Source organism: Artemia franciscana, chromosome 12, assembly GCF_032884065.1.
Source record: "Artemia franciscana chromosome 12, ASM3288406v1, whole genome shotgun sequence".
In the NCBI taxonomy this organism is placed as follows: domain Eukaryota; kingdom Metazoa; phylum Arthropoda; class Branchiopoda; order Anostraca; family Artemiidae; genus Artemia; species Artemia franciscana.
In genome coordinates, this window is record NC_088874.1 from 12545691 (window position 1) to 12572439 (window position 26749).

The 26749-nt window shown below is 33.0% G+C and overlaps 1 protein-coding gene across 10 annotated transcripts in view; it reads right to left on the minus strand.

Annotated features, from left to right (window-relative positions):
* LOC136033704 (titin-like) overlaps positions 1 to 26749 on the minus strand; it is a 369666-nt gene that overhangs the window by 7817 nt on the left and 335100 nt on the right. For 9 of the 10 annotated variants that reach the window (XM_065714570.1, XM_065714567.1, XM_065714566.1 and 6 more), the window contains 10 exons: positions 24234 to 24447; positions 21935 to 22169; positions 20325 to 20375; positions 16496 to 16644; positions 15209 to 15356; positions 12886 to 13040; positions 9720 to 9870; positions 8434 to 8538; positions 6507 to 6704; positions 4552 to 4757 (listed from right to left, as the gene is read on the minus strand). In XM_065714570.1, coding sequence (XP_065570642.1) covers positions 4552 to 4757; positions 6507 to 6704; positions 8434 to 8538; positions 9720 to 9870; positions 12886 to 13040; positions 15209 to 15356; positions 16496 to 16644; positions 20325 to 20375; positions 21935 to 22169; positions 24234 to 24447 — 1612 coding nt within the window. The remainder of the gene's footprint in view (positions 1 to 4551; positions 4758 to 6506; positions 6705 to 8433; positions 8539 to 9719; positions 9871 to 12885; positions 13041 to 15208; positions 15357 to 16495; positions 16645 to 20324; positions 20376 to 21934; positions 22170 to 24233; positions 24448 to 26749) is intronic. The other variant, XM_065714564.1, reaches the window with a different exon arrangement.

Genomic DNA, 26749 nt, shown 5'->3' on the forward strand with positions numbered 1-26749 from the left:
GCATAAATTATAACCCTTGCCCTGAGGGCTCTGGGGGTCTGTCATCCTAAAAGACAAAATTACAAGACCTTTCAATTACGTTGAAAAAAATGGCCATCTAAAAACTTGGATTAGATAGGTTTGAGGAAATAATGGGCGTGGGAGGAGGATTAGTGCCCTCCAATAACCTTCGACCATCAAGAATAGCACTAGCCTTTTCAGTTTCAAATCGAATGAGCTCTTTTCAAAGTTTCTAAGACAACAAATGACCATCTCAAAATTTCTATCAGGTGGATTTGGAAAAATATGAGGTTTGGAGGGGGGCTCCACCCTCCGATCACTATGAATCTTCTAATTAACAATCCAATGAGACCCCTCCGAAGTTTATAAGATAACACTTCCTATACATACCTTATATGCCCCCAGGGTAAAACTTATAACATATAAACTTATATGTTGGGGACAGTCATCCTCAAAGATATAATTTCCGGAACTTTCAACTACGTTAAACAAAATGGCAATCTCAAAATTTTGATTAGATCGATTTGAGTAAATGGTGGGCATAGGAGGAGGGTTAGTCACCCTCCAATCCCTTTTGCCTATTAAAAAGAGTACTAGCCCTTTCAATTTACAATCGAATGAGCTCTTTTTGAAGTTTCTACGACAACAAACGGCCATCTCAAAATTTCTATCAGATCTGTTTCGGGAAAATTTGAGGTGTGGGGGGATCCACGCTCTGATCACTCTGAATCTGTAAAAGGGCACTATAACATCTGATTTTTAATCAAATGAGCCCCTTCCGGAGTTTTTATGATCACCTTTTCTATATATTCCTTATATGCCCCCAGGGCATAACTTATATCCCTTGCCCTGAGGGATATGGGGGGGGGTGTCATCCTCAAAGACATAATTTCTAAATATTTCAACTACGTTAAATAAAGTGGCTATCTGAAAATTTTGATTGAATGTATTTCGGGAATTGAGTTTGGGAGGGGGGTTAGTTGCACTCCAGCCACGTTCAATATGGAATCAAGTGGGAAGAAAAAACTTTACTTGACTTACAGTAGGCTGATGCCTTAAGCATCCCAGATGAAGGTGTAAGTAAAATGAATGAATTTCTAGAGTATTGTGAATTCAGTGTGCTAGATTAGGTATGAAAATTAGTTTTAAGTCAATAAGGCTAGGAATAAGTGAAGGTGAAAAGTTGACACTGGGTAGCGAAAAGATCGATCAAGTGGACAGCTTTACATACTATGGTAGTATTATTGGTAAAGACAGTGGGTGCAGTGAAGATGTTGACCAAAGCCCTTGGTGTTTTTTTTTTTTTTTTTTTTTTTTTTTTGCAGTTGAAACAAGTTTGGAATGGTAGCAAGATAAGTCTACGAGCCAGGATCAGAATATTGGAAGCTACAGTGATGAGAGCAATTAAATATTATTCTGAAGCATGGTAGGTCCAAAAAACTGAGAAAGATTTGCTATATGTTTTCCAGAGAAATTGCCTAAGGACTTTTGGGTACCTGGCTTACTGACCGAATTTCAAACAGTAGGATATACGAAAACAGTGATTCAAACTCACTTTTTGGGGCGCTAATGATAGAAAGGTTAAGATGGCTAGGGCTGGTTCTGCGGATGAGGCATAACAAATTGCCAAAGGTTGTCCTTTTTGGCCAACAATCAAGGGATAAACAGATAGCAGGTCATCCCAGGTTGGGATGGGAGGCTGTCGTAAAGGATATAATATACAAGGGAAAAAATAATATAATATATAAGGGAAATTTGATCTTCCTGGAAGGGTGTAAAAAAGGGGGCTTTGAATAGATTGGGACGGAGGAGGAGCGCGCGTAGCAGTTGTGGCCTCAGGAGGCTAGGTGCTGCGTTGATATGTTGGTAGCCGAAATAGTCCCATGGTTTTAATATCTCGGCACAAGACAATAGTTTTACTATATTTCAATAGCTTAAATTTAGCGTTATGCGTCCACCAAATTAAATTTTGAAATTCGCTAGAAATTCGCTAGTTTTTTTTACAGTTGAAACAAGTTTGGAAGGGTAGCAAGATGAGTCTACGAGCCAAGATCAGAATATTGGAAGCTAAAGTGATGAGAGCAATTAAATATTATTCTGAAGCATGATAGCTCCGAAAAACTGAGAAAGATTTGCTATATGTTTTCCAGAGAAATTGCCTAAGGACTGTTTTGGGTACCTGGCTTACTGACCGATTTTCAAACAGTAGGATATACGAAAACGGTGATTCAAACTCACTTTCTGGGGCGCTAATGATAGAAAGGTTAAGATGGCTAGGGCAGGTTCTGCGGATGAGGCATAACAAATTGCCAAAGGTTGTCCTTTTTGGCCAACCATCAAGGGATAAACAGATAGCAGGTCATCCTAGGTTGGGATGGGAGGCTGTCGTAAAGGATATAATATACAAGGGAAAAAATAATATAATATATAAGGGAAATTTGATCTTCCTGGAAAGGTGTAAAGAAGGAGGCTTTGAATAGATCGGGACGGAGGAGGAGCGCGCATAGCAGTTGTGGCCTCAGGAGGCTAGGTGCTGCGTTGATTTGTTGGTAGCCGAAATAGTCCCATGGTTTTAATATCTCAGCACAAGACAATAGTTTTACTATATTTCAATAGCTTAAATTTAGCGTTATGCGTCCACCAAATTAAATTTTGAAATTCGCTAGACAAACCCATAAACTAAAATTTCAAACAGGTTCCTAAACAGAATTAAGATTTATATTGAAATTTATTGTTTTTTTTTCATAAATTTGAATTTATTTGAAATCGTCATTTCCTCAATTTATCACTGCAATTACGCTCGCAACAACTTGGGAAAAATTCTCACTTTCACAAAAAAATCCCGAAAAACATACAAAGAGACACAAACTCAAATTTATACAAGTCCGTAATTTTTGAATTACTTTTATATTTCAAAAGAAATAATAATCTACAATTTGTTCTTTACACAAAGAATTTTTATAGTTTTTGTGCGTCATCGAACTTTTTTCTGTATTCAGTGAGATTCCATCAAACATACAGAATTCTATGAAAAGAGAAATCTTCTTCCAAAATATTTCACTTCTATCCTAGTTGGAGGATTTTACCCTAACAGCAGGGTTCTTAAAATGTCCCAAATATTAACTGCTCTTAAAATCGATATCACAAGAAAATTAAATTTTTACACACTCTGTCGATAGATATATTATGTAGATCTTAGACAGATGTATTATCATCCTTCTGCTTAATTCTTCTTTTTTTTCGACATTTAACAACATTATACAACAATACATACACAACAACAAAAGTACACATCTTGAATCATACATGGAGCCCAGAAGGCTCCATGAAATTTTGGCTATTGCTAATATATTTCCTAGGTTTACAGTTAAGTTTTCAGATAAATTTTAGGGAAATTGTTTGGAAGTTTGTCATGTCACTTATTCCAAGATGTATTTTAAATTTGCTGGTATCTTTTTTTTATTTTTTCTATTTTTCTAGAAAAAAATATTTTTTATTTCACCGGCTATTTTTCAAATAAAGTTTTGTGAGATTCTACAGAAGCTCTTATAAAGTTCATTTAGTCATTTCATCCCAGATACTTCTTTTTAATCTTGTTATTCATGACATTTATCCTTTTTCATTCTTAGAGTTATATTTCCATCTTAATTCTTAGTAAATCTTATCGAGGTCTTGATAAGTTTGTTATTTCACTTAATTCTAGATATTTTTCTTATAATTTGGCTACCTATGGCAAATTTTTCTTTTTATTTTATTACAAATTTTCAATTTTATTTTAGGAAGTTCTATTGAAGATCTTAAAAGTTCATTATATCCCTTAATTCTGGATAAGTTTTCTTTTTTTTTTATTGGATTATCTGTTTAATATCGAATATTTCTTTTTATTTTTCTACTTCCATTTTTGCTTAGATTTTAGCGAGTTCTATGAAAGTTCTTAAGAGATCTACCATACAAATCAATTACAGACATTTTTTTTCCCATTCAACCACCTATGGCAAATGGATTTCCTTAGTATTGTAGTTTCATTGTCTATTGAGTCTTATGAGATTCTATTGATGTTCTTAGCTGATAATTTAATCCAGTACATTCTTATTGTTATCTCGGTTATCTATGGCAAATACATTTTTCTAGTTTTCCAGCAAATTTTCAATTAAACTTTAGGAAGGTCTATGAAAGTTCTTAGAATGCTAGGCATGTCCCTTAATTCCAGACACTTGTTCTATTTTGTTTTCTTTGGCAAATATTTTCCTTATGTTTTACAGGGTTTTTCATTTCAATTCTTGTTTTCTAGTTTGATTGTTCCTTTTTATTTAATTCTTTACCCTTTTTTCTGAAATTTGACTATCTATGGTAAATATCTATTTCTATTTCTATAGCTCTAATGTTAAATTAAATAGGAACTTCTATGAAGGTTCTTAGAAAATTTGTCATGTTAATTAATTCTACATGTTTCTTTCTTTTCTGATTTTACTCTGTGTACTGAATTTATCTTTTTATGTCTACATCTCTATTTCTAAACAAATTTTGGAACTTAAGTTAATTTATACTAACCTGCATATCTTTAATGTTCAGTCTTGTCACCCCAGCTTCTACAGTCCCAACTTCCATCCACATGGTTTTCCTTGTATCTCGGGCAGCTAGGACATATCCTTCAATTGGAGCACCACCATCACTTTCTGGCTCACCCCATTCCACAATAATTGAATGAGGACCAGTTGGGCGTATTTCAAGAGGTGCAGTAGGTGGGCCAGGTACAGCTAACAATAAATCTATGTCAGTACAAAATAAATACTTCACTTGTTTGTATATAGTAGCAAATAAGAAAACGACTTCAGTGCCATGTTCATAACGACATTGGGCAAATCAGGTGGAACAGATATAAATAAAACGAGAAGGCGATAAACCTTACAAAGTTTTGTTTCCTGAAATGTCGCATAATCTCACCGTATGGTGCAGAAGCTTTGTTCTTCGTATATTTTGTCGTCCTTATAATGAGTTTATAACCTATTTTGCACTTGTTCTATCTCGTGTGAATGTATAAGATGACTAAGACTTGTTTTTTCAATTGTTATTAACTAATCTGCCGTCATCAGCAGATTAATAGGTGTACCTGTTGATGACAGCTACTGTTAGTGTGACCGAAATGTCCAGAGATTATTTTTTTGTGATTCATTGTCTAACAAAAGGATTTTCAATATTGGACTGTTATTTATACGTCATGGAATGGCAGTGCGGTCTTCAAAAGCACCAAAGGAATTTCTTCATTGGTGGAAATAGAAGAAATATTCAAAATACTTGCCAAAAATTTAATCCACAATTGGAAAAGAAATAACCTTGGTTTAGACAATGTAAATAAAAAGGAAAAACGATACGATACAATAATTAAGACTTAAAGCTAACCAAAGCAAAAGACCCGTTTGCTAATTAGGCACGGAAATTTGTCCGTATTGAAAAAGCCATTAGTTACCAAGCTGATTTTGTATCCTTAAATCACGTCAAAATCAAGGTGGTTGGAGAAAAAATTATAAATACATTTTTCTTTTGTAGATATCATAGGAACATAATAATAATAGAAAAACAGAAGAAATTGGCACGTTAATAATATGATTAAAAGACATTATAAGAGGCAAAGGAGCCACTACCCAGCACATTTGCAGGGAATGGGAAAGGGTATAACGAATTTGACCAATGCGGCTCTTTTTATGGACCAAGATTGAAATCTTGGCTAAATCAATGTGAAATCTGTTAAATTACCTGTATTGCGGTGATTTGCACAGAAACTTTTTGGACACCATTTTTTTACTGGTTAAATTAACAGAGTATAAGGGGGTGGTGACACATCCGTACCGTCTATTTGACATCTATGACAAGATGAAATGTTCCTAATAGCTAAGCATAATAGATAAAAGAACCAAGGCCAATTCAAAAGACTAAATTCACAATCCAACATGAAGCGATTGGATTATGAATTGGATTATGGATTATGGATATTTCAATTCCTGGTGCCGTTGGTTATTTGGTTGGGAACAAAGGGTCACTGCCTTGACTAGCCTCAACCAGAGTCGATCCAGCTCTAAATGGATACTTGGAGGAATCTGGAGAAGGTAAGCAGGAAGGGTGTGAGAAAGCACAAAATGTCTGACCCCCAGCCCCCCTTTGCAACTTCCTGGCTGAAGGGCCATGGAACGGAGATCAGCACCAACGGTAGAGATTGTCGGGTCTAATGTCATATTCTTTACCTTACTGTAGGAAATGAAAATCATTTACCGTTCTTGATAAATGAAAAATAAGATCTTTGAATGCTAAACTCTAGATGATTAGGGTCAAACCATTTAAAATTTCATTAATTGTTAGCGATCCACCGAGTAATGTTGAGTAACCATGATTTTACTGTGCTTTGAATTATATTGTCATTGGTAAAGGTTTGTCACGTTGAAGAACATTTAGTAACATCAAAATTAGAAATAAAAGAAGATTGATGAACAGCTTTGTTTGAAAGCACTTACTTGCATGAGTTTTAAGAGCAACTGCTCCTGTTTCAGCAGGCTCACTTAGTCCAATTGGATTCTCAGCTGTAACTCGGAAGTACAGTTTTTCGGACCGTTCTTTTAAGTTCTGTACTACATACAGAGTTACAGTTGAGTCCAGTGTGACTATTTTCTCCCATTTATCAGTTCCTTCCACTTTTTTCTCAACAATATAACCTAAAAGATAGCGTAGGTAAGAAAAAAAAATACGAGCAATGGTTATAAATCCAAAGAAGGAAAAAGAAAGGTTAAAACACACAAATGTGTGACTATAAATACGGAAGGAAGCTTATTTTATGCTTCAAAGAGGCCTTCAAAAATAATCCACTAATAAATGTTTTAGAAAGTTGAAACAAGATATCTTTGTATTCATTTAGCGATTTATTTATAGCCACCAAATGAACATTCAAAATGGCACTGCGGAAGAAAGTAAACATTAAAAGAACAGATCGTTACGAAATTGTCATTACGAAACAATAATGATCAACATCAATATTTGTGGAAAGAATAACTAAACATTTCAAAAAGCCGCTAATACACATCAATAAGATAAAAAAAATTTAAGCAATAAAAAGTAAAGTAGGGGATCAGTAAAAGAAAGACAAAATTATTAACTTCACTTTTCCTGTCAGATTAACTAACTTTATTAAGTCCCTTAAACACTGTTAATGCTAAGCAGTAACTTTGAAATTTCTATTAGGAAGATTCGAAACATTTTTTACACAGTAGATTCAGATTAGAAGAATGTAGACAAAGAGCTATCGAAGGAGAGTATTTCTACATTGATGGATTCTACATAAAGTGCAACAAAAGGTTTAGTTACTCACAGAACACGAAAAGTGCAATGAAATCGTATATTCAAAACTTTACCCGATACAGGAAGTTACATATGCAAAAACTTTAACGTATATGCATAAGCTAAGCATAACGTCTAAGAGTAGGCTTTGTGTAATCCTGGGCCCATATTGGTCACAACACAGTTTTCCACACTGAGCGATGCTCTTCTATCAAGAACAGTCGACATCCTGCATTGTCAATTTCAAGCCTATTACCTCCGATTCAATATATATTCATATGTACAAATCTTACGCTACTATGGAAAGGCAACTCATAGTAGATAAAACAGTCAGGAAAATTTAAATTAGCCTAAAAAAGCCCACTAAAACAGACTAAAATCCAGAAGAATTATCAATTAGTCATAATTCAGTGCAAATGCTGTGTCGTTTACTAGGGTCTAATTAACTCGAGGAGCGCCACTCCTCAAAGTTACCCTGCAGTGCATTATCCATCCCCTTGCATGATGTGAAGCTTAGTGTTCTTTACACCCCTTCACCACTTTGAGGGGCGCTGACAGATTCCCTATGCTACCTAGAGACGAAGGGTCAAGCTTGACTTTTTAAAACTCTACCGCTACCACAGAAATTTCCAGGCTTAGCTTACCCCTCTTTCCCACTTAGTGTCAGCAATAGGCTTCAGAAAGGTTTTGAAGACATTTGACAAACAAAGAACCTGACAAAATCTAACAAATAATAGAAAATAAACAGAAAAGCAAGTCAAACCGAATGGGCAGCTTATCCCCCATAAAATCTTGAAAGATCAAAATTTAATGTCCTACAACAAAAAAAGATACCGAGAGAGAATACTAAGACATATGGAGATGCTAAATATTTACTAATCAGAAGAAACAAAAAAGAGTGAGAAAGTAAAAAAGACAAAAAGAGATAAACCAAAAAAAGAAAAGAGACAAAATATAGAGATTGAGAGAGGGATGGTAGAATGGAAAGAGAGAAAGCAGAAACATGAGAGGAAAATGGATAGATGAATTGACAGGAGTTTAGAATGGAAATACAATGACACTAGGAGGAATATGAATGAAAAAGAAGAGTCAAGACAAAAGAGCACATACCCGTAACTTCTGCTCCTCCACTACTGCTTGGTGGACCCCACTGAAGTGTCACTGATCGACTCGTAACGTCAACAACTCTGAAGTTGGTCGGTTGTGAAGGTGGCGCTAAAATTATTGAATTTATAGTGTTAAGCATTAATCACAAATACTAAACCTGACCTGTGTTAAAACTTTTTAGGAGCACTCAGATATAAATACAATTGATCCTGCACAATTAGAAAGTTTTTGTATAGAGTTTTAAGAAATTTAATGCATACACTCCAAATTCAATTCTGCGCTTACTTCCATTGTTGACCACTATCTTTTCTCATCAATCATACGAGACAAGAATTAAGTAAATAAATGAAAAATGAAAATGCTTAGAAATAAGAAGTGTCAGCAATGAAAATACGAGAAAAAAAGATCAATTTAAGTTTTAATCAAAATATCAATGCATCAATGCATCAATGCATCTAATAATATTTTATACATAAACAAACGTATGTGTGAATCTTTCTTTGATTTGATACCTAAATTTTATCAATAGCACCATATTTCAAAATTGCATCATTCCTGAGGCCGGTTCAATGATCCCTCCTCAAAAACTACAGAAGAATAGGGTCTAAAAATAGTTCTCTCGTGTTTTTGGGCAGCCCCTCATCAGAAAAAAAATATTTAACCTACATTTCTTAAAATTTGGCGCTACAGGTTTCCCCAAATCCCTATTATTAAAAATATGTCACCACACCCTTACCATGAAAAATACTGTTTTTTAAGTAAGATAACATCATTTTTGCTCTTAAAATGGTAACAGCAAATATTGCCCAACTCGTTTTTCGCGTTAAAAAATTTATGCACAATGCAACAAAACAGAAAAAACGTGAAAAAATGGAAATATTTCTATCTCAAAGTGAATTGACAAAATCGACCCAAAAACAAAATGAAAAAGAACTGCCGAATCGCAGCTTAACTCTAAAACATAAAGAAAAAATATTTACACTGTCCTGGCAATTTTTAATACTCTGAGGAACTTGTTTCAACAAATTTTCGTGAGGAAAACAGACCCGGCCAAAAAATAAATCAGATTTGACAATTTAAACAGTAGATTAACTATCAAATTTAAAACAGACAAAGCTTTAGGAAATCTTAAAAATTGAAGCAATATAAAAAACTGTCAATTCTATTTAAAATTTTAGGCTATAACTGTGTTTAAAAAGAAAAACAATCTTTTAATACATTGCTTTTATATTAGAGAGATAGTCACAACAAAAAAATTGATACTGAAATTCTATGAAAAGAGTACGTACTTATTCGTTTTCCAACAACAATTCCCTCGTCGGGAGCATAAGGGGTTCCATATCCTTTGCAATTCTTAGCAGTTACCCTAAAGTGATATGTGACAGTTTTCTTCAAATGTGTTACTTCTATATAAGTAGTATTTCCATCTGTCGAGCCGACCTGAAACAACAAAAATAATTCACTAACAATATCACTTGTATGAAGCATTTTCATGTCAAACAAAGATCATCAGATCAACTGATCAGCAGCTAAACAATCAGCTGATTGATTATGTATCGTATGCAGACAACAGTGTCACTAACTACGATTTCAACTTTGTTGAAATTTTGAATTCAAAATTTCATTTATTTACACGTCGGAAGATTTGTCCCCCAACCACGGATTACACATTCCGCCGAAGGCAGAGAATCAGGAGGTCGGTACCTACGCTACAAGAACCATTGGTCGGCAGAAAAAAAAGCTTTTTTTTTCTTTTACTCGCATGAACTAACTATAAAGTCAGCTAATAAATGGTGATGGCGACAAAATGGATAATTCTTCCCGAACACTATTGACTGAGAAAAGTGTTACAATGCCACCACTTACTGTTGAAAAGGATCAACCATGGAAAGAACCAATCGACAATTCGAAATTTAAAGTGTTGCATTGTACTCTAAATTGCATAATTTGCATTAATGAAGCAAATTAATAATGAGCTGATTATTAACAAACTAAAAAGAGCTATAAATAATATTGCATGAGCAAGGAGATAAAAGAACAATAAAAAAAATAAGTAAAGAAGTTTATTGCACAAGAATCTACAGTTCTTAAAATATTTTTCAACATAGCTCCCGTGATTTTTCTGGAAGATTTCATAGCGTGGCGTAAGTTTTTTATACCTTCTTCGTAGATCGTTGCTTCCTGTGTATTCAACCAAATATGTATTATGCAACACATTCTTTCAGATTTTTATCACCGCTGACCCACTGACCACAAAGAAAAACTTCAGATGGAAAAACAAATAAAAGTCATTAGCAGGAAAGTCAGGTGAGCACAGAGGATAGTCAAAAGTGTCCCAGCCAATGTTTTGAAGGGATTCTTCTTGATCACATTCATACGTGCGGTCAGGCATTGAGAAGAATGTGAGCACGCGTTTTGTGAGGATTCCTTGTGACTTGATCAGCTTTTTAGAGGTCTGTTTCTTGAAAGGACTGATATAAGAGGAATACTGTTTGGTTTAACCCATATTTAAAAAACGTATCAGACATCAAATTTCACAGGTGGCGGGATTTTTTCACCATCTGACCCTCACTAGAAACAAGTGCTAAGAACTACAAACAGCTAGAAGCGATCTCAAATTAGTGTCATATTGCTCTGCTTGACACAGATGCACAGAACTATGAATGCAGTGCACCATTGGAGAATAATATAAACGGAATTTACTTTCAAAACGAAATTCAGACAATAAAACCTGGCATCTAACTTTTCAGCCACTTTTGTCATCCGTTTATTTTATGTAGTTAATACATTTGGTTGATACAGGCTAGACACCTGCGTCGAGTCAAAGGCTTCAAATGGTATGAGAAGATCCGCAAGACTGATATCCCGAAGACCTTCAAGCTGGCGAACTTCTCTACCCAAGTAGAAGCCTGCTCTTTAAGGTTGTACGGCCACCTACTCCGTCTCTTGCTAAACACCTCCGCGAGGATCATCCCGGACTTCAATCCCTCGGAAAATGGCTGGAAACGCCTTCAAGGAAGGCCACGCACTAGATGGACTGATGTAATAAAGTACCTACTCAATCGCAACATCAACCCAAATGAGGCCCCATCCTTAGCCCTGGACAGGGCTACTTCGAGAAGACTGACGGCATTGTCAACCAGTTCCCTCTACGCTGGTGACCTTGCTGAGCAAAAGCGTTAAGTTAAAAAGCAATACATTTGGAAAGTGATGCTCTCATTTCTAGTCTCTAATCCGGACGTGTTCTTCCCTAACGTTCTCCTTTAATCTTGACTGATAAGCTCCTTATGAACTTCAATGGATATCTTCTCCTTAGGGAGATGGGAAAGCAGCTTGAATCTCCATTTATTTTTATTTAAATTTTTGACTTATAATTCGCTGAAACTTTTACTTATAAAATTCAATCCAATTCCAAATTTAGTAGATGTTACTCCAAACTATTAATTGAGGCATTGGAGTAAAATTTTTTTTTCAGAAGAACTTGTGTGCATTAACTTTAGTTAAATCTAATAAAAAAAAAACCAAAAAAAAAAAAAAAAAAAACACACACACACTAAAACAAAATATGTTAAGATATGTAGAATTCTCCCAATCTTTTCTGTTGTAGCTCAGCCTCTATAGGAATTATTCTGAGGATGACTATGGGCATTTTATAACATAGTTAGGGATTTGAGATAGTTTTAACGAGTCCAGTATTTTTTGTACATTTAATCTTTTTTACGTAAACGAAACTTTCAACTAAGAATACAAAACTAAATATAATATAAACCTTTTGGGGTGTTAGGATGGGGGACGAGGGAGGGTTTAACCACAAGCCATTTGATTACACACGTGACTACACTCTTGAATCTCAATAAAAAAAAAAATTTCCACGAAATTCAGCAGCTCTTCCCGTATCTCACTTAGTTTTTCTGATTAGACTATTTTACGCTTTAGAAGCTTGTCATTTTTTTAAACATATAAATTAACTAGATGAAGTTTTTTTTTATAGACATAGGGGTTTTTGCCATTGGTTTTAAAAGTGTGCATTTGTTTTGGTGAACTTCAAAGATACAAAACGGAAGATTTTTTTCATTTCCTATTAATTTTTTCTATGAGGGAAAATGCAAGGTTCTTTGTGTGTGCATGATATCCGCCTTTAAATGAATTGTAGCTGGTTTCCTTTCTTTACGCACTATAAAGTTAGACAGATATTGTAACTGTTTATTTTTTTGTTTATTATATTCAAAGAAAATATTAAGAATCTCATTTAACACGAAACAGAATTGTTTTTTTTCTTACTCACTATTGTGCATAATTCAAATTTATTTGACAGTGAGACAATTTCCAGTTCAATCGGTAGGACCATAGTTAATGGGCTAAATGATGAAAGAAAGAAATTACTAAAAATAATTGAGCCAATTGATTAACAAAAAGTCCTCTGTAACTTCATAGGACAAAGATCCATTATATTACCTTTTGCCATGCTTTTTTCGTCATTTCTCTTTTTTCAACAAGGTATTCTAGAATTTCATATCCTCCATCTGATTCTGGTGGAAGCCATTTCAGAGTAAATGAATAGTCTGTCATCCCTGAGATTTCAAATGGCCCACGTGGTGCGCTTGGTTTATCTAAGTGAAAGACATGTATATTAAAATAAGAAAGGAATTAAAAATTATAAAAGTTACGAAAAATTACAACAAATCTAGCCCTCCTCTTTTCCTACGCTTCAATGGTCAAAACTAGTTTGATATTTAACTGTCCACTCATGGCAAATATTTACAACACTATTGTTCTTCCACATATAATTTTTAAAACTTTGCTTAACGTAATTTTTGAAACTTTGCTTAACAAAGCTAAGTTCCTTATAACAAAAATTAAATAAAAAAAACAAGTTTTTTTTAACTGCAAGTAAGGAACGATATTGAAACTTAAAACGAACAGAAATTATTCCGTATATGAAAGGGGTTGTCCCCTCCTCAACATCCCGATCTTTACGCTAAAGTTTGACTCTTTGTCACAGTTCTACTTTTTAAAACAATAAAATACGACAATGATAACTAACAATTAGTATCATATTTACTTGCAAAAATTTTACTTCGAGGAAGAATGAAATATAACTTTCGGGAATATATTGGAAAGTAAATTTTATTTCGGAAAAAATCTAAATATTCTGGAGATTTTTTTTCAGAAGGCCGACTCTAACCTAGCCAACTTTAACCAGCCTTGTTGAAATACGTAAATCTTCCCGGGCCGCACACCCGTAGTGGACAACTAACCAATGCCCTCGGTGCAATTTGTGCACATACTCACAGGTATTTATGCCAGAGCCGCACTTAAGGAGCCAAATAGCCACATGCGGCTAAAGAGCCACAGTTTCCGAACACTAGCCTAACTTATGCCCGAAGAGGATGTATTCGAAGTACTATATTTTAGTTTGTTCAGAAAAACATCTTGAACCTAGAATACCAGTTGCAGTTCAACAGCTTTTTTTACTCAGAAGGCTGTTAAGCTAGGTAAATAAAGCTTTCAGGGATGGCTTCTCTTATTTAAAATCCCATACTTGTCCCTTTAGCATGTAATTTCATCAATTTTTTGTCAACTTAGTTTCTTTTTTCTTCGTACAAAAACAAACCACATTAACGTCGAAACATCTCCATTTGAAATCAAGACCCATTCATAGGGAGATTTTAAGAATACAGAGTTTTAACTAATATTAAGCACTATAATGACTTGAATTGAAATTCGTTTAAAATAAAGGTTTTTCTAGTATCCAGGTTTTAACTAGTCCTAATGATTTTTTAAGGCTGGACTGTTAGAGTTGGCCACTCTATGGACAAGTCTAATTGACTAGCAGCCTTTAAGCTATGGAAATTTTATATATTTATTTGTTCCATCAATAAAATGAACACCGAAATAAATTAATATTAGGTAATAATAGATATTGAAACAAGATGAATTTTGTTCTTAGTAAAATACTGCAGTTGAACTTACACGTGCATTAGCAACGTAAAATAAAATAAGAATATAATAAGACCATGAAAAATATATTAAGGTTACACTTCACTTTCTAATAACTTCTGAAACAAAAATTCATTATCTAAGGCTGAAAAAAATAAACCTACTTCCAAATTTAATCTCAAAAAGGAGGAAACTTTTCATCAAAAATTAGTTATCTAAACTTTTCATCAATTTATATATATATATATATATATATATATATATATATATATATATATATATATATATATATATATATATATATATATATATATATATATATATATTAGTGCTAATGGACTATTTTTCTTCATTTTATATTTTTCAAGGTTTTTTTCTTAACTGGAGCCAACAGAAGCTCTGCCAAATTGTTAGTTTCTTTTTTAAAAATATATGTTTACTACCCGAAACTGTTCAAACGATTTTGCGCCCTTGTTGTTTTTTTTTTTTGTAAAAATTTGTCACAAAGCTAGATACCATATTGAGGTGTTTTATCTACGAGTAATTTTTGGTGAGGAAAAACACACTTGAAGCAATAGGACTCTTATGCACTCAAGAAAATAATACGAGTGGCACCTTTGTTGTTTTTCAATTTGTAAATCTCCAAAAAACCTTTATTATTCGTCCTAAAGAATTGAGGTTTCCAGTCACTTTCCTATTCTATAGTTAGGAGTTCTACAGTTGATGTAAGGGTTCAGTTTTCTTTTGGGAAATAGTTCAAAATTTGGGAAGTGTCCACCTTAAACGGGAAACTATAACCCAAACAAACATGCTACAATCTAAAGTGGAAATAATATACCTTCAGTGCTTTTGATAAGAACTGTTTCAGATTCTGTTGCTTCAGATAGGCCTATTGGATTGCAAGCAACCACTCTGAATAAGTATTCTGAGCCTTCTGCAAGATCTTGAATCATATAGGTGTGTATACTGCTTTCTACATCCGCAACCTGAAAAATTTGACGATCATAAAATTTACTAAAAACATTTGCTTAGAAAAAATTTGAATCTTTCAGAGGCAAAATCAATTAAGAAGGTAAATAGTAAAAAATTATGCTGCTGATTCTTGCTTTGTTGTGCAAATACCATGGTGTTAAAAAGTTGTCTAGGACACTACGGGCTGCTCTTCTGTTTGAGTATAGCAAATGAGACTCAGATCATTTCATATTGGATAATTCATACTTTAAAAATCGGCTTGTTAACAAAATTGTATAATATTTAATAACCAAAATGAAATAAGTCATTTTTTTTACTAATTTTTATATTAGGAAGAACCTTAAGGAAAGTCCTAAGAGACTTCTAGCACTAAGACAATAAAACCTGAAAAACTATAAAAACTAGACTCAATGGATTTGAGATTCGATATTCTAGACTGCAAAAAGACGCAGTTGGAATAAAACAATTTTTCTAACAAGGAATTAGCACTGTATAGCAAAGAGAAAAAAGTTTGAGCAGTTAACAAGAAATTTATGATGGAAAGACTATAGTCAATACCAAACAAGAAGTCAAAAAATAGGGAGAGGTTAGAACACGAGCTTTCTGTGAAATCTATAACTGTTTTTTTTAATATAATTTCATCTAATCCTTCCGCTTATTCGCCCTTTTTTTTCTTTTAGGCTGAATACCCACCCTGAAAGCCGCTATGAATGCCTTTACCCCTTTCAAAACATAAAAACACAAGTTGAAAATTGGTTTATATTATTTTAATCCATTCAGCGAATAATAATACCTAGAAATAACTTTACCAACTAACTATTAAATTCCAGAAGTTACAAAAAAGATCTAATTTGGATGTGACTATCAAAAGCTAAATAAATAAATATAAGAGGACAAAAATTTTTATAGATTAGCATTAATATACTAGAAACGGATTTAATCTAGTATTAACATTCTGGTGAATTCGTAAATGTTAGTGTAAGCTACGAAGTCCAATTTTACTCATTTTGCCAAACGGATATTTAGTCTGTTGTCCATCCACTACACTTTTTTCGCATAAAATAAAATAGTTTGATGAAGAAAATTTGTTGGGGAAAATTAAGGATTTCGAAGTGAGTTTTAGTAGTAGGAAACAATCAGAAGTGAGACTTGCCTTCATCCACTGGTGTTTTTCTAGATCTAACTTTTCAATGGAATATTTAGAAATATCTAGTCCTCCGTCATCTGCAGGAGGTTTCCATTCAAGAAGTACTGCCTCATCCATCTTCTTAACGACAAGAGCTTCAGGTTTGCTAGGCTTATCTGTAATTTCACCATTAAATTAAGTGACTAAGAATAAATTTGAGTTATTACGACATTTCTAAGGGCACTTCTTAATAGAAACGATGTGCTAGACCTTCTAACAAAATTTTAAAAGAGAATACGATCTTCATGCACCAATTTATAACAAAAAGTGACTGGAAAAAAAAGAAGAAATTTTTGAAAACATACGGGTACAAAATATTTTCAAGAATATTTATGTGACGAGTTAAAAAGAAAAATAAATGCTTTGTCTATTCTAGCTATTTATCTAATTATTTAGCTATTTATTTACCATATCTATCTAGGCTATTTTTCAATTTACTATTTTAGAATAAATAGAAAAAATAAAGATCGAATATTTAAAAACTACAGCTTTAAACTAAAAACAAAAAATGGTTTATGGTTATTCAATGTTTCAGTACACTGAGCCTCTAGCTTTTCAAAAATGGAAAGGTATGAAATAATTTAAGTGATTCTATTAGATTTGACTCTTAAGGGATAATTTATGTCTGGAAAAAAAGCATTCCTTTCTCTATCTATAAAATGAGCACTCCTTCTAATTAAAAAATAATTACTTACAAAAATACATTTAATAAAGAGGGAGAGAGAAGGAAGGAAGGGAAAGAGAGAGAGAGAGAAAAGATGGAGAGAGAGCCAATTCAAACAATTTACAGTTGTTTTATGTTCTGACAGAGAACGGTCATGTATCTAATAGAAAATGAAATCCTGTGAGTTCTTCTCGGAGAATTCCTCAAAACAAGTACGCTTTAAAAATATGAAAACAACGATATTTTTAGCAGCACATTTACAGATTTCATACATGATTTTGCGGATCGGAAAAACAATTGTTCAATCCCAATCAGACATAGAATTGAACCAAACATTTGCCAAACTTGCAGATACTTTTGTTCCTTTACTAACGTCGAACCGGCTGCTGAATCAGAATTCGACTTCCTTACAAAATTCGAACGAATAACCTATTTGACTAATTTGGAATAAACTAATTGAACTAATAGCTTACGTCTTTCTTGCTCTTTAACTGATGTACAAGTCATTAGCGCACATTTTGAATGTTTTGTCCCAATGTACATTCAATATTTTTTATTTTCCTTTAGAATAAGCATTCGTAGATCATTTATACAAATATAGAATATTTACCTGTTTGTACTAGTTATTTTCCAAGGGAAGATTATTCAGCACCAACAATTCAAGATTTTACTGAAAACATTTGGTTATCTATTGAAGTGGACAGGATGAAACTAACTTCGACTAGCTATTTTCTATTGTTAACTTAAAAACATTAAGAGCTACTGAAAGTAGTTTAAAAACTTTAACTTTCAAAAATACAAAAAGAATAAAATATATAGTCCTGTGGTGGCGCAGTGGGTTTGACCTTAGCTTGGTAATACGGGACCCAGAGATCGAATCATGCTGCAGCAATGCACTGCAGGGCCGACGCAGGGACCTTAGTAGTCAAGAAGCGTCGTTAATCTGATATAATCCAATAAAATATATATAATAATGACGAAAAATGGAAAATTGACAGTATAATATTTTCAAGCCATTTGTCTGCAGTGCGACCAATTATTTACTCTAAGTAAAAGCAAGAAAAAACCTGGATGTCTTCTAGAAGTAATTGCCAAATTACCAAATGTTTTGCGCAGCGAAAGCAGGCAAAGCTTCGAACTTAATAATAGGATAAGTGCAAAAAAAACATGCATAGTTAGGATGTATAATATTCAATGGTAATGGACAGTATTCTAAAAAAAATGAATCTCGATATTTACAATTTTCGATTTAACGCTATACAATTATCAGTTTGAGGTTTTCTTCTAAAGCATATATTCTCAGTTTTTCAATTCTCTGAAGTACGAATCCTCAGGAAAGAGAAAAACAAGCTAGGTTCTGCTTGTCACAAGGTAAAATTTTCAATAGCAAAGGATTAATCTTTAAATATTTGAATGGTGGTATCTAGAATTCTTAATTTACCCCCTTGCATGAGAATAAGTTGCAATGCTCGTTTTGAATGTTATAAATAGACTTATAAGGAATACATTCACATGAATGAACAAAGCAGTGTAGTTGCAGGTGAGTTACGTAAGAGCCATGAAATATATAAGAGAAATTATAATTTAAAAATATATAATTTAGGTCATTGCATGTGAATAATTTAGGGATTTGTGTTCTGAGTGTTACAAAATGGTTACCGAGGGATAAGTTCTCAAGAAAGAGAATAAAGAAAAACTATGTAAATAGCATGGGAATTATGTGAGAGCAGCTTTAGAACTATATGAAAGAAATTTTCATTGCCATCCAATTTCTTTGGAAAAAAAATCCAATCAACAAGGTCGTAGCAACCTATCAACAAGGTCGTTCAAACCTATGAGACTGATGCAACTCATTTATTTGGACAAAAATTACTTATTATGTACTGTACATGTATCTGAACACGTTTTGTCTGGAAAATAGCCAGTATTTTCTCTTTCCTGAATGAAATTTGACATAGGCCCAAATACTACTAGTCACAAAATACTAGAGTTTAGCGTTATTTCTTATCTTATGAAATTGTCTAACGCTACTTAGAAAAGAAGGACAAAGAGACAATCACCCAGAACAAAAAACAGGAAGAATGGGTTTGCAAAAAACTTGTCAGAGATTTAGCTTAAGGAGTTTTTTGTCTTGCTGGAAGTTTAGGGTCTTTGTGGAGGGGTCATAGACGAATCTGCTTCTTAAGAATTTAAAGTAAAAGGAGAGAAAGCGAAAATAACTGCTGATAAGTGATCTGCAGCTACAATAAGTCAAGAGCAATAATAATCAAAAGCGAACAAGATTCACTTGTTCACTTTTGATTATTATCATAAGTGATAATAAAGATTTGTGATTGTGAATCATAAATCTTTCTACAACCAGATAAAAAAACCATCATTTAAACAGTTACAAGACCAGAAACTCAAGCTGTTGAATCAAAGGTCTAGCAAAGGAGTGTATATTTCAGATTTAATATTTGATCATGATCCACAAACCGCACATATGGCAATTAGCCCTTTTAAAGTATTAAAATTAAAAAAAGAAGATATATCGAATAAAATACAAAGAATGCAGTTTATAAAAGCATAGGAGTTGCTATAATCAAACAAAGAAAATAAAAAGAAGGAAAACTGTCAGTAGAAAATCAGATTAAAATTAAATATAGTTAATAGAAAAAGTTAGGCGAAGGAACAAAAAATTGCAAAGGTCAGTAATACTTTAAGCCCTCTGGGGTGAAATTCGTGAGGGTAAAATGAATGCAATCTCAAAGTAAAATAAATTTGTTAGATTTTAAAATAAATCCCTTGAAGGCCTTCAGAGTTTTTTTTTTAAATTTTCTTTTTATAAGTTTTTTTTTTTAAATATTAACGCTTCGTTTCATTTGAATATTCACACATGAGAATGTTTACATTGTAATGTGAATTTTTGCTTCAAACAGGCATAAGAAGTAATTTATTTGTATTACGGTTTATTTTCCCGGTGAAAATATAAAACATTTAAACCTATGTCCACATGAAATGAAATTTTTGGAAGTTTCATAGACATTATTATATTTTGTTTTTTTTAATCTCAACAATTGTAATTTTAAGGTCTTCAAGGGACTTGCACTTTCAGAGTAGTTTGAAAAGGATAAGATTTAGCCAGAAATTTACCAATAACTTCCTGTGTTGGCGACCGGGATTTACTCCTTCGTAATCGGTCATCTAGAGAAAGATGAAATAGAGAATACGTAAGTAGTAGATCCATAAGCAATTTATTCTATGCCGTAGACAGGATTGCCGCATTTAATGATCATTCACTAGTTTAAGGTTTTTTTCTTCCACCCTAGAGATTTCCCAGTTTTTTTTTCTGCTATAATTCTAATTCAGCTTACTTTTTTTAAGATATTATAGAACAGACATATTTTGAGTCCGAAAGTTAAAGATAAAAAACAAAATAAAATCCCAATTGAAATTATCCCAAAATGAAAAATGTATCGCTTTGAAAAGCTAAAAGTTGGTTTGGTCGCTTTGACGAAAGAGCTCCGCGACTATAAAATAAGTGGGTAAAAGGACGTGAATTTAAAATATATGCGTTTTGGAAATATTGACAACCGTGTTCTTAAGTCAATTTGAGAAGCACTATATTATATTATAAGGAAGTGAGCAAAAATATTATGTAGGAGAAAACAAAGTCATTTATTTCATAGCAACTGCACTTTTTCAACATCGTCAATTAAAAAAAAACTAAATTAATAATAAAGCAGAGCCATAATGACTCGAGTCTTGGATTTTATATTCTTCTCTCAAACACCATGAACATTAAAATTCTGATTTAATACAGAAAATTCACTATGAACTGTCTATGAAAAGTCTGCATTGCCTGGAGTTCATTATATTTACATCAACTATTCCTTGTAACTTAAAATTTCTATTTTTAAAGACTCTTGACAAATTCTGTTCTAGAAATTTCAAAGAAACAAGAACTTTTGATGCTCAAGTTTCGATTGATCAAGCTTTCATGGGTGGAAAATAAAAAGCTTCTACAAATTAAATATCTAACGATACGGTGATAAGTGATTCAAAGAATAAATGTTCTTACCGTCATGACTATAATCTAAGGGTTTTATGCCATATTTTCATGATTTTATTGGAGATTAAAAATAAGATTTATAAACTTTGATAGATAAGGTTTTTAATTTCAAAAATTAAAATAGAAGATTTTCCTGTATAAACGAACAATTCGACTTTATCTAAATTTATTGTAAACTAAATTTCGTTTAAAGTACTAACACAGTTCGTATCCCCCAACGTGGCCAGCCTCCCACATGTCTCATTTGGTATATGTAAGTCCACCATAGAAACAAGCAGGGGTTGGAGGGGATCCAGAAGCCACCACTTCTGGGGAGCAAGAAGACACCAGAAAAATATATAGAAATATAAAAATAAAAAATATTCCCATTTAAATCTTGGTGAAAACAACTTAGTAAAGGTCCCTCAAAGCACTTCTAAGCACCTCGAAGCACTTTCTTTATTTGCCTTGAATAATTTTTTCTGATCGGTAAAATTTTCCACTAAAATGAAACTTTCTAATCATAATGAATGATGTCCAAACGCCGAAATAAGGAATCAATTAAGTTCCACGGATTTATGTGTTGTGATCTTTGCTACTACAGCTATAACACTCAAGTCCTCTTCAGAGTCAAGATTTGAGGTCCCCTGTGCTTAAAAAAAATACAAGCGACTGCCAAGATAAAAATAAGTTTCACAAGTGACTCACTTACCAATTACTTTTAGTGAGACTTCTTCTTTTGTTGTTCCTGCTGCATTTGTCACACTACACAAATACTTTCCTGAATGACTGCGATCAATTGTTTTAACTACTAAAGTGCTTAAGGAACCATCAAAAGTCACTAAGCAATTTGTATCTTCTTCAATAGGAACACCGTCCTTTGTCCATGCTACTTCAGGTATAGGATAGCCAGTAATTTTAGCAGTGACCTTAAATTGCGTATCAATCTAGATGAAGAGATGAAAAAAGTCATCAAAGAATGAATGAAGTCAATAATATAGTTGATATTCTATAACTGCTTTTGTTTACTGTGACATATATTATCTTTTATCCGATTTTACACAACTGCATAAATCCTATTCCTTAAAATGAATCTAAATTATTGATGACTGATTAATGAAATAAAAATCATTGTGAGGAGTTTCTCATTCAGTTATGAATTATTAGCAAATAATTACCAAAAAATAATGGTGTACAGTCCCCCCTTGCAGGAAATAATACATCTTATTGTGCATCTAAATATCAAATATCGTCACAATGAAAAATTACTGAAACAACTTTAATTCAGGATAATTAGTTCAGAACATTAAATCTTCAAAGCCAAAAAAAAAAAAAAAAAAAAAAAAAAAAAAAAAAAAAAAATTATACTCCTACTATTAAATTCATAACACAACCCGTACTGAATTCTGAAATTTCCTCAAATCCTCTGAATCAAATTTTTCTATTGAAACCTAAAATATCCTCAGATCCTCCGAATTGAAAATTTTCAAGTTTTGTTCTTTATTTAAGACTGACTTTCACTGACTGGTTTAGATGCCTTCTGAGGCTTATTGAAAAACTAACTTCAGTTTTAGCCACCATTTTTCACTGAGGCTCTAGATAGAATCACCAAAAACTAATCAAGGTTAAATCATTACATCAAAACTATAAATTAAACTTCTGGGGGAAGATCAGACTCTTATTATGAAAACTACAACATATATAACTCTTACTCTTCGAAATCTTCTTTATGTTTATACATTTTTTTTTAATCTTGACCTAAATTAACCCTGACTTTATTAGAGGGCTTGATAGTTTTTTTTTTCATTTTGAAGAGCCACCTAAATTCAATTGAAGTCGAACATGTACATTAAATCGAAACCAAAAGACTAGATACCTAGCAATTAAATTAAAAAAGGAAATTAGAAAATACTAAGACCATGCATATTTACCGAGGCCTGATTAGACTTTTAGTCTTACATTTCTTTCGCATTTATTTTAATTCAATCTTGTTCTTAATAAATATAGTCTTACTTAGTATAGTTAACAGTAAAAAACTTTAGCGTAAAGAGTGGGGCGTTGAGAAGGGAACAGCCCTTTTCATACACGGAGTAGTTTCTGTTCTTTTTAAATGTTTAATAAAGAAAAATACTGTAATTGAGATTGAATTCTAAGATTGAAAAGGCTATAGACACATTCAGACTACTACTGTTACTGAGTTTAATTGGAATTACGAATGTGTATACCATCTAGCTATAAAAATTTTAGTTTTTCTGGCAAAAAGAAAAAGAATGATTTAACCTTAAAACATGCAGAAATTTCTTAGATAATATGTGGTCCTGAAAATATTATTGCATATTGTAAGAGATAGGGTACTTTGTTGAAAACACGGAACATTGTGCTAGCATTTCTGATTTCTCTGATATCCCAAAAAAGGAGAAACACAGGAATCGAGTAGAATAGATTTATCACATTTATTTGGCTAAAAATCAAAAATCTCAATCACGAAATCTGGAATACGAAAACAGTGCTAAGTAACGAAGAAATGTTTTCTAAAAGACATGGCGTTTAGGAATATACTAAGGGAGTAGGTAAAGCAAGATTCATATTTTAGGCAATATTTAAATACTTTAACCGACTGTTTTGAGACTGGAAATACAATCTTCATGATCTGACTTCAGATTTGACAAGTCATCTGTGTTTTAACCAAAGCATTCATTCTATTACCATACACAAGAAAAATAGACTTCTGCATAACTGAATTCCTTCATAATTGACGAACAATGCTTGCAATAACTTGAATTTTCAATGATAAAAATATTCTAAACTCAAGCAAATTCGTGAATTAACCTAAAAAGATCATCAAGAGGATGTAAAGAGTGGTTAAAAATCTTTAAACAACAAACATAAAGGTACAGAAATAAAAGATTTTCTTGAATAAGATCTAGTAAACAGAGAAATTGGGGTTTGGAATAATACTTCTATTTTAACCTCTTTTAGCCATAATAAATTTGGTAGAAACCAATTATTACCTGTAGTTTCTGATTCCTTTGTTTTTTCTCTATTTGAATGGTTGGAAGATTTTGAATGACCAGTTGACAAGATGTCTCTGCCTTACCGGCTTCATTTTCAGCTTTGCAAGTATAAACAGCAGCAGATGATTCTACTGTTTCTTTGATTGTGATCTTGGCTACATGGTTTTCGTAGCTAGCATTTACACTCTCCAGCTCTTTGCCATCTTTAAACCTATGAAAAAAGCATGTGCAGTATGGATAATTCGAAAACCATAGATGTTAAATTCTAACATTTTAAATTCTTAAATACATCACCGTGTAGTTTATCATACTATATTTCACCTCTTTTTTTTCAGTTGTTGTCTCTTGCGTGGTAAAAACTATTCAGGTTCACTCAGAAATATTCTACAATTGAAATGGCGTCGGCATAGCATGGGCACCTACAGAAGTGGTGTAAATTTACCCCTCTCTTTCCCCAGGCAATAAAGTATGTAAAAGTTACCAAAAAACTTAGATTTTGTAAATTTCAATTTTTACCCTTGATTGTTCCAGAGATACTACAGAAAATGCATTTTTATAACCTGGATAGAAATGGTGCTTTTGATGAAGTTCAACATCCCAACCAATATTTCCTGCAACTTTCTACACAATAATCTTAGCCTGTTCCGAGCTGCTACAGATATGCCCTTTTTACAACTAGGATACCCGTAGTGTCCATATGTACAACATCCCTCCAAACAATCTCAGAAAGCTTCAAGAAAAAACCCTTAACTGCTCTTGAAATGTTGAAGGTATGCTATTTCCACATCCTGGATACACACAGCGTCTTTTTATTTAGTTTCATCCCTCTTAGCAGTCGTGGAAAGTTTAAACTTAATACCCATAGCCATTCCTCAGATCAATACTGATATACCCAGACACGCCTTTTTGACAACCTAGATTCCCTTAGTGTTTTTTTGATTCAGTTTTTAATGCAACACCCCCCTTAATATTCTCTCAAAGTTTCTACTTAAAGATGAATATACATAAAATTAATTTTTATTTAGTTTAATAATTAAAATTCATTTTAATTTAGTTTAATATCCCCCTTGAAATTTCCTGAAACTTTCAACTTAATCGCCTTAGCCATTCCTTAAGAACTTAAGGCAATCACACGAATTTGCAGTCATGGTCGTTGATAGTCACAGTAACTAGTAGTCCCCGTCACATTATAATCAATTGTAGTCACGAGTAGTCAAAGTCGTAATAGTGTTAGTCGTAGTATCCTTGAGGGTTCCAATCAATATCCTTAGCTGTTCCTAAATATCATGTATACTTCCTTTTATAACATAGTTACATATAGTGTTTTTTGATTAAAACAAAAATTCTTGGGGATATAAAACTATTAACAATAGATCGGAAACAATTTTTCATCATAGTGATGCTAGTGATTCTTCAATAGAGGAATTAAAATGTTATGATTTAACCCTACCAGAACTAAAAAATGAGGTATGAAAATTTAAGTCTTTTATAAGAAAAGAAAATATTATTTCGCCTGTATCCATGTGGGATACAAGAAAATAATATTGTTACAATATTGTTTAATTTAAACATAGTAATTTTATTCAGAAATCTATTTAACTTTTCCAATAAGCAATGGAAGCAGTGAAAGAGCATTCTCAGTAATATCCAAAATATTCTTTTTACGGCACTTGGTATAAACCAAGTGACATATAGCGATAAAAATTCTGTCGGTCTGTCCCGGTTTTACTACTTTAGGCACTTCCAGGTAAGCTAGGACGATGAAATTTGGTGGGCGTATCAGGGACCGGACCAGACTAAATTAGAAATAGTTTTCCCGATTTGACCATCTGGGGTGTAGGGCCGGTTAATTCGAGAAAAATATAAAAAACTGAAGTATTTTAACTTACGAAAGGGTGATGGGATCTTAATGAAATTTGATGTTTGGAAGGGTATTGTGTCTCAGAACTCTTATTTTAAATCTCGACCAGATCTGTTGACATTTGGGGGAGTTGGAGGGGGGACCTAAAATTTTGGAAAACGCTTAGAGTGGAGGGATCGGAATGAAACTTGGTGGGAAAAATAAGCAGAAGTTCCAGATACGTGATTCAAATAACCGGAACAGATCCGCTCTGTTTAGGGGAGTTTGTGAGGGGAGATTAAATTCTGAAACATTAGAAAAGATGAGGTATTTTTAACTTACGAAGGAGTGATCGGATCTTAATGAAACTCGATATATAGAAGAATCTTATGTCTCAGATGCCCCATCTTCAATTCGAATCGGATCCGGGGACATAGAGGGCTGGAAGAGGGAAACAGGAATCTTGGAAACTGGAAATCGTTGAAAACCCTTAGAGTGAAGAGATCGGGATGAAAATTGATGGAAAGAATAAGCACAAGTTATAGATACGATATCGACATACTTGGTATGGATCCGTTCTCTTTGGGGGAGCTGGGGGTCGTTGATTTGGAAAAGTTAGAAAAATTGAGGTATTTTAACTTAAGAATGGGTGACCGGATCTTAATGAAATTAA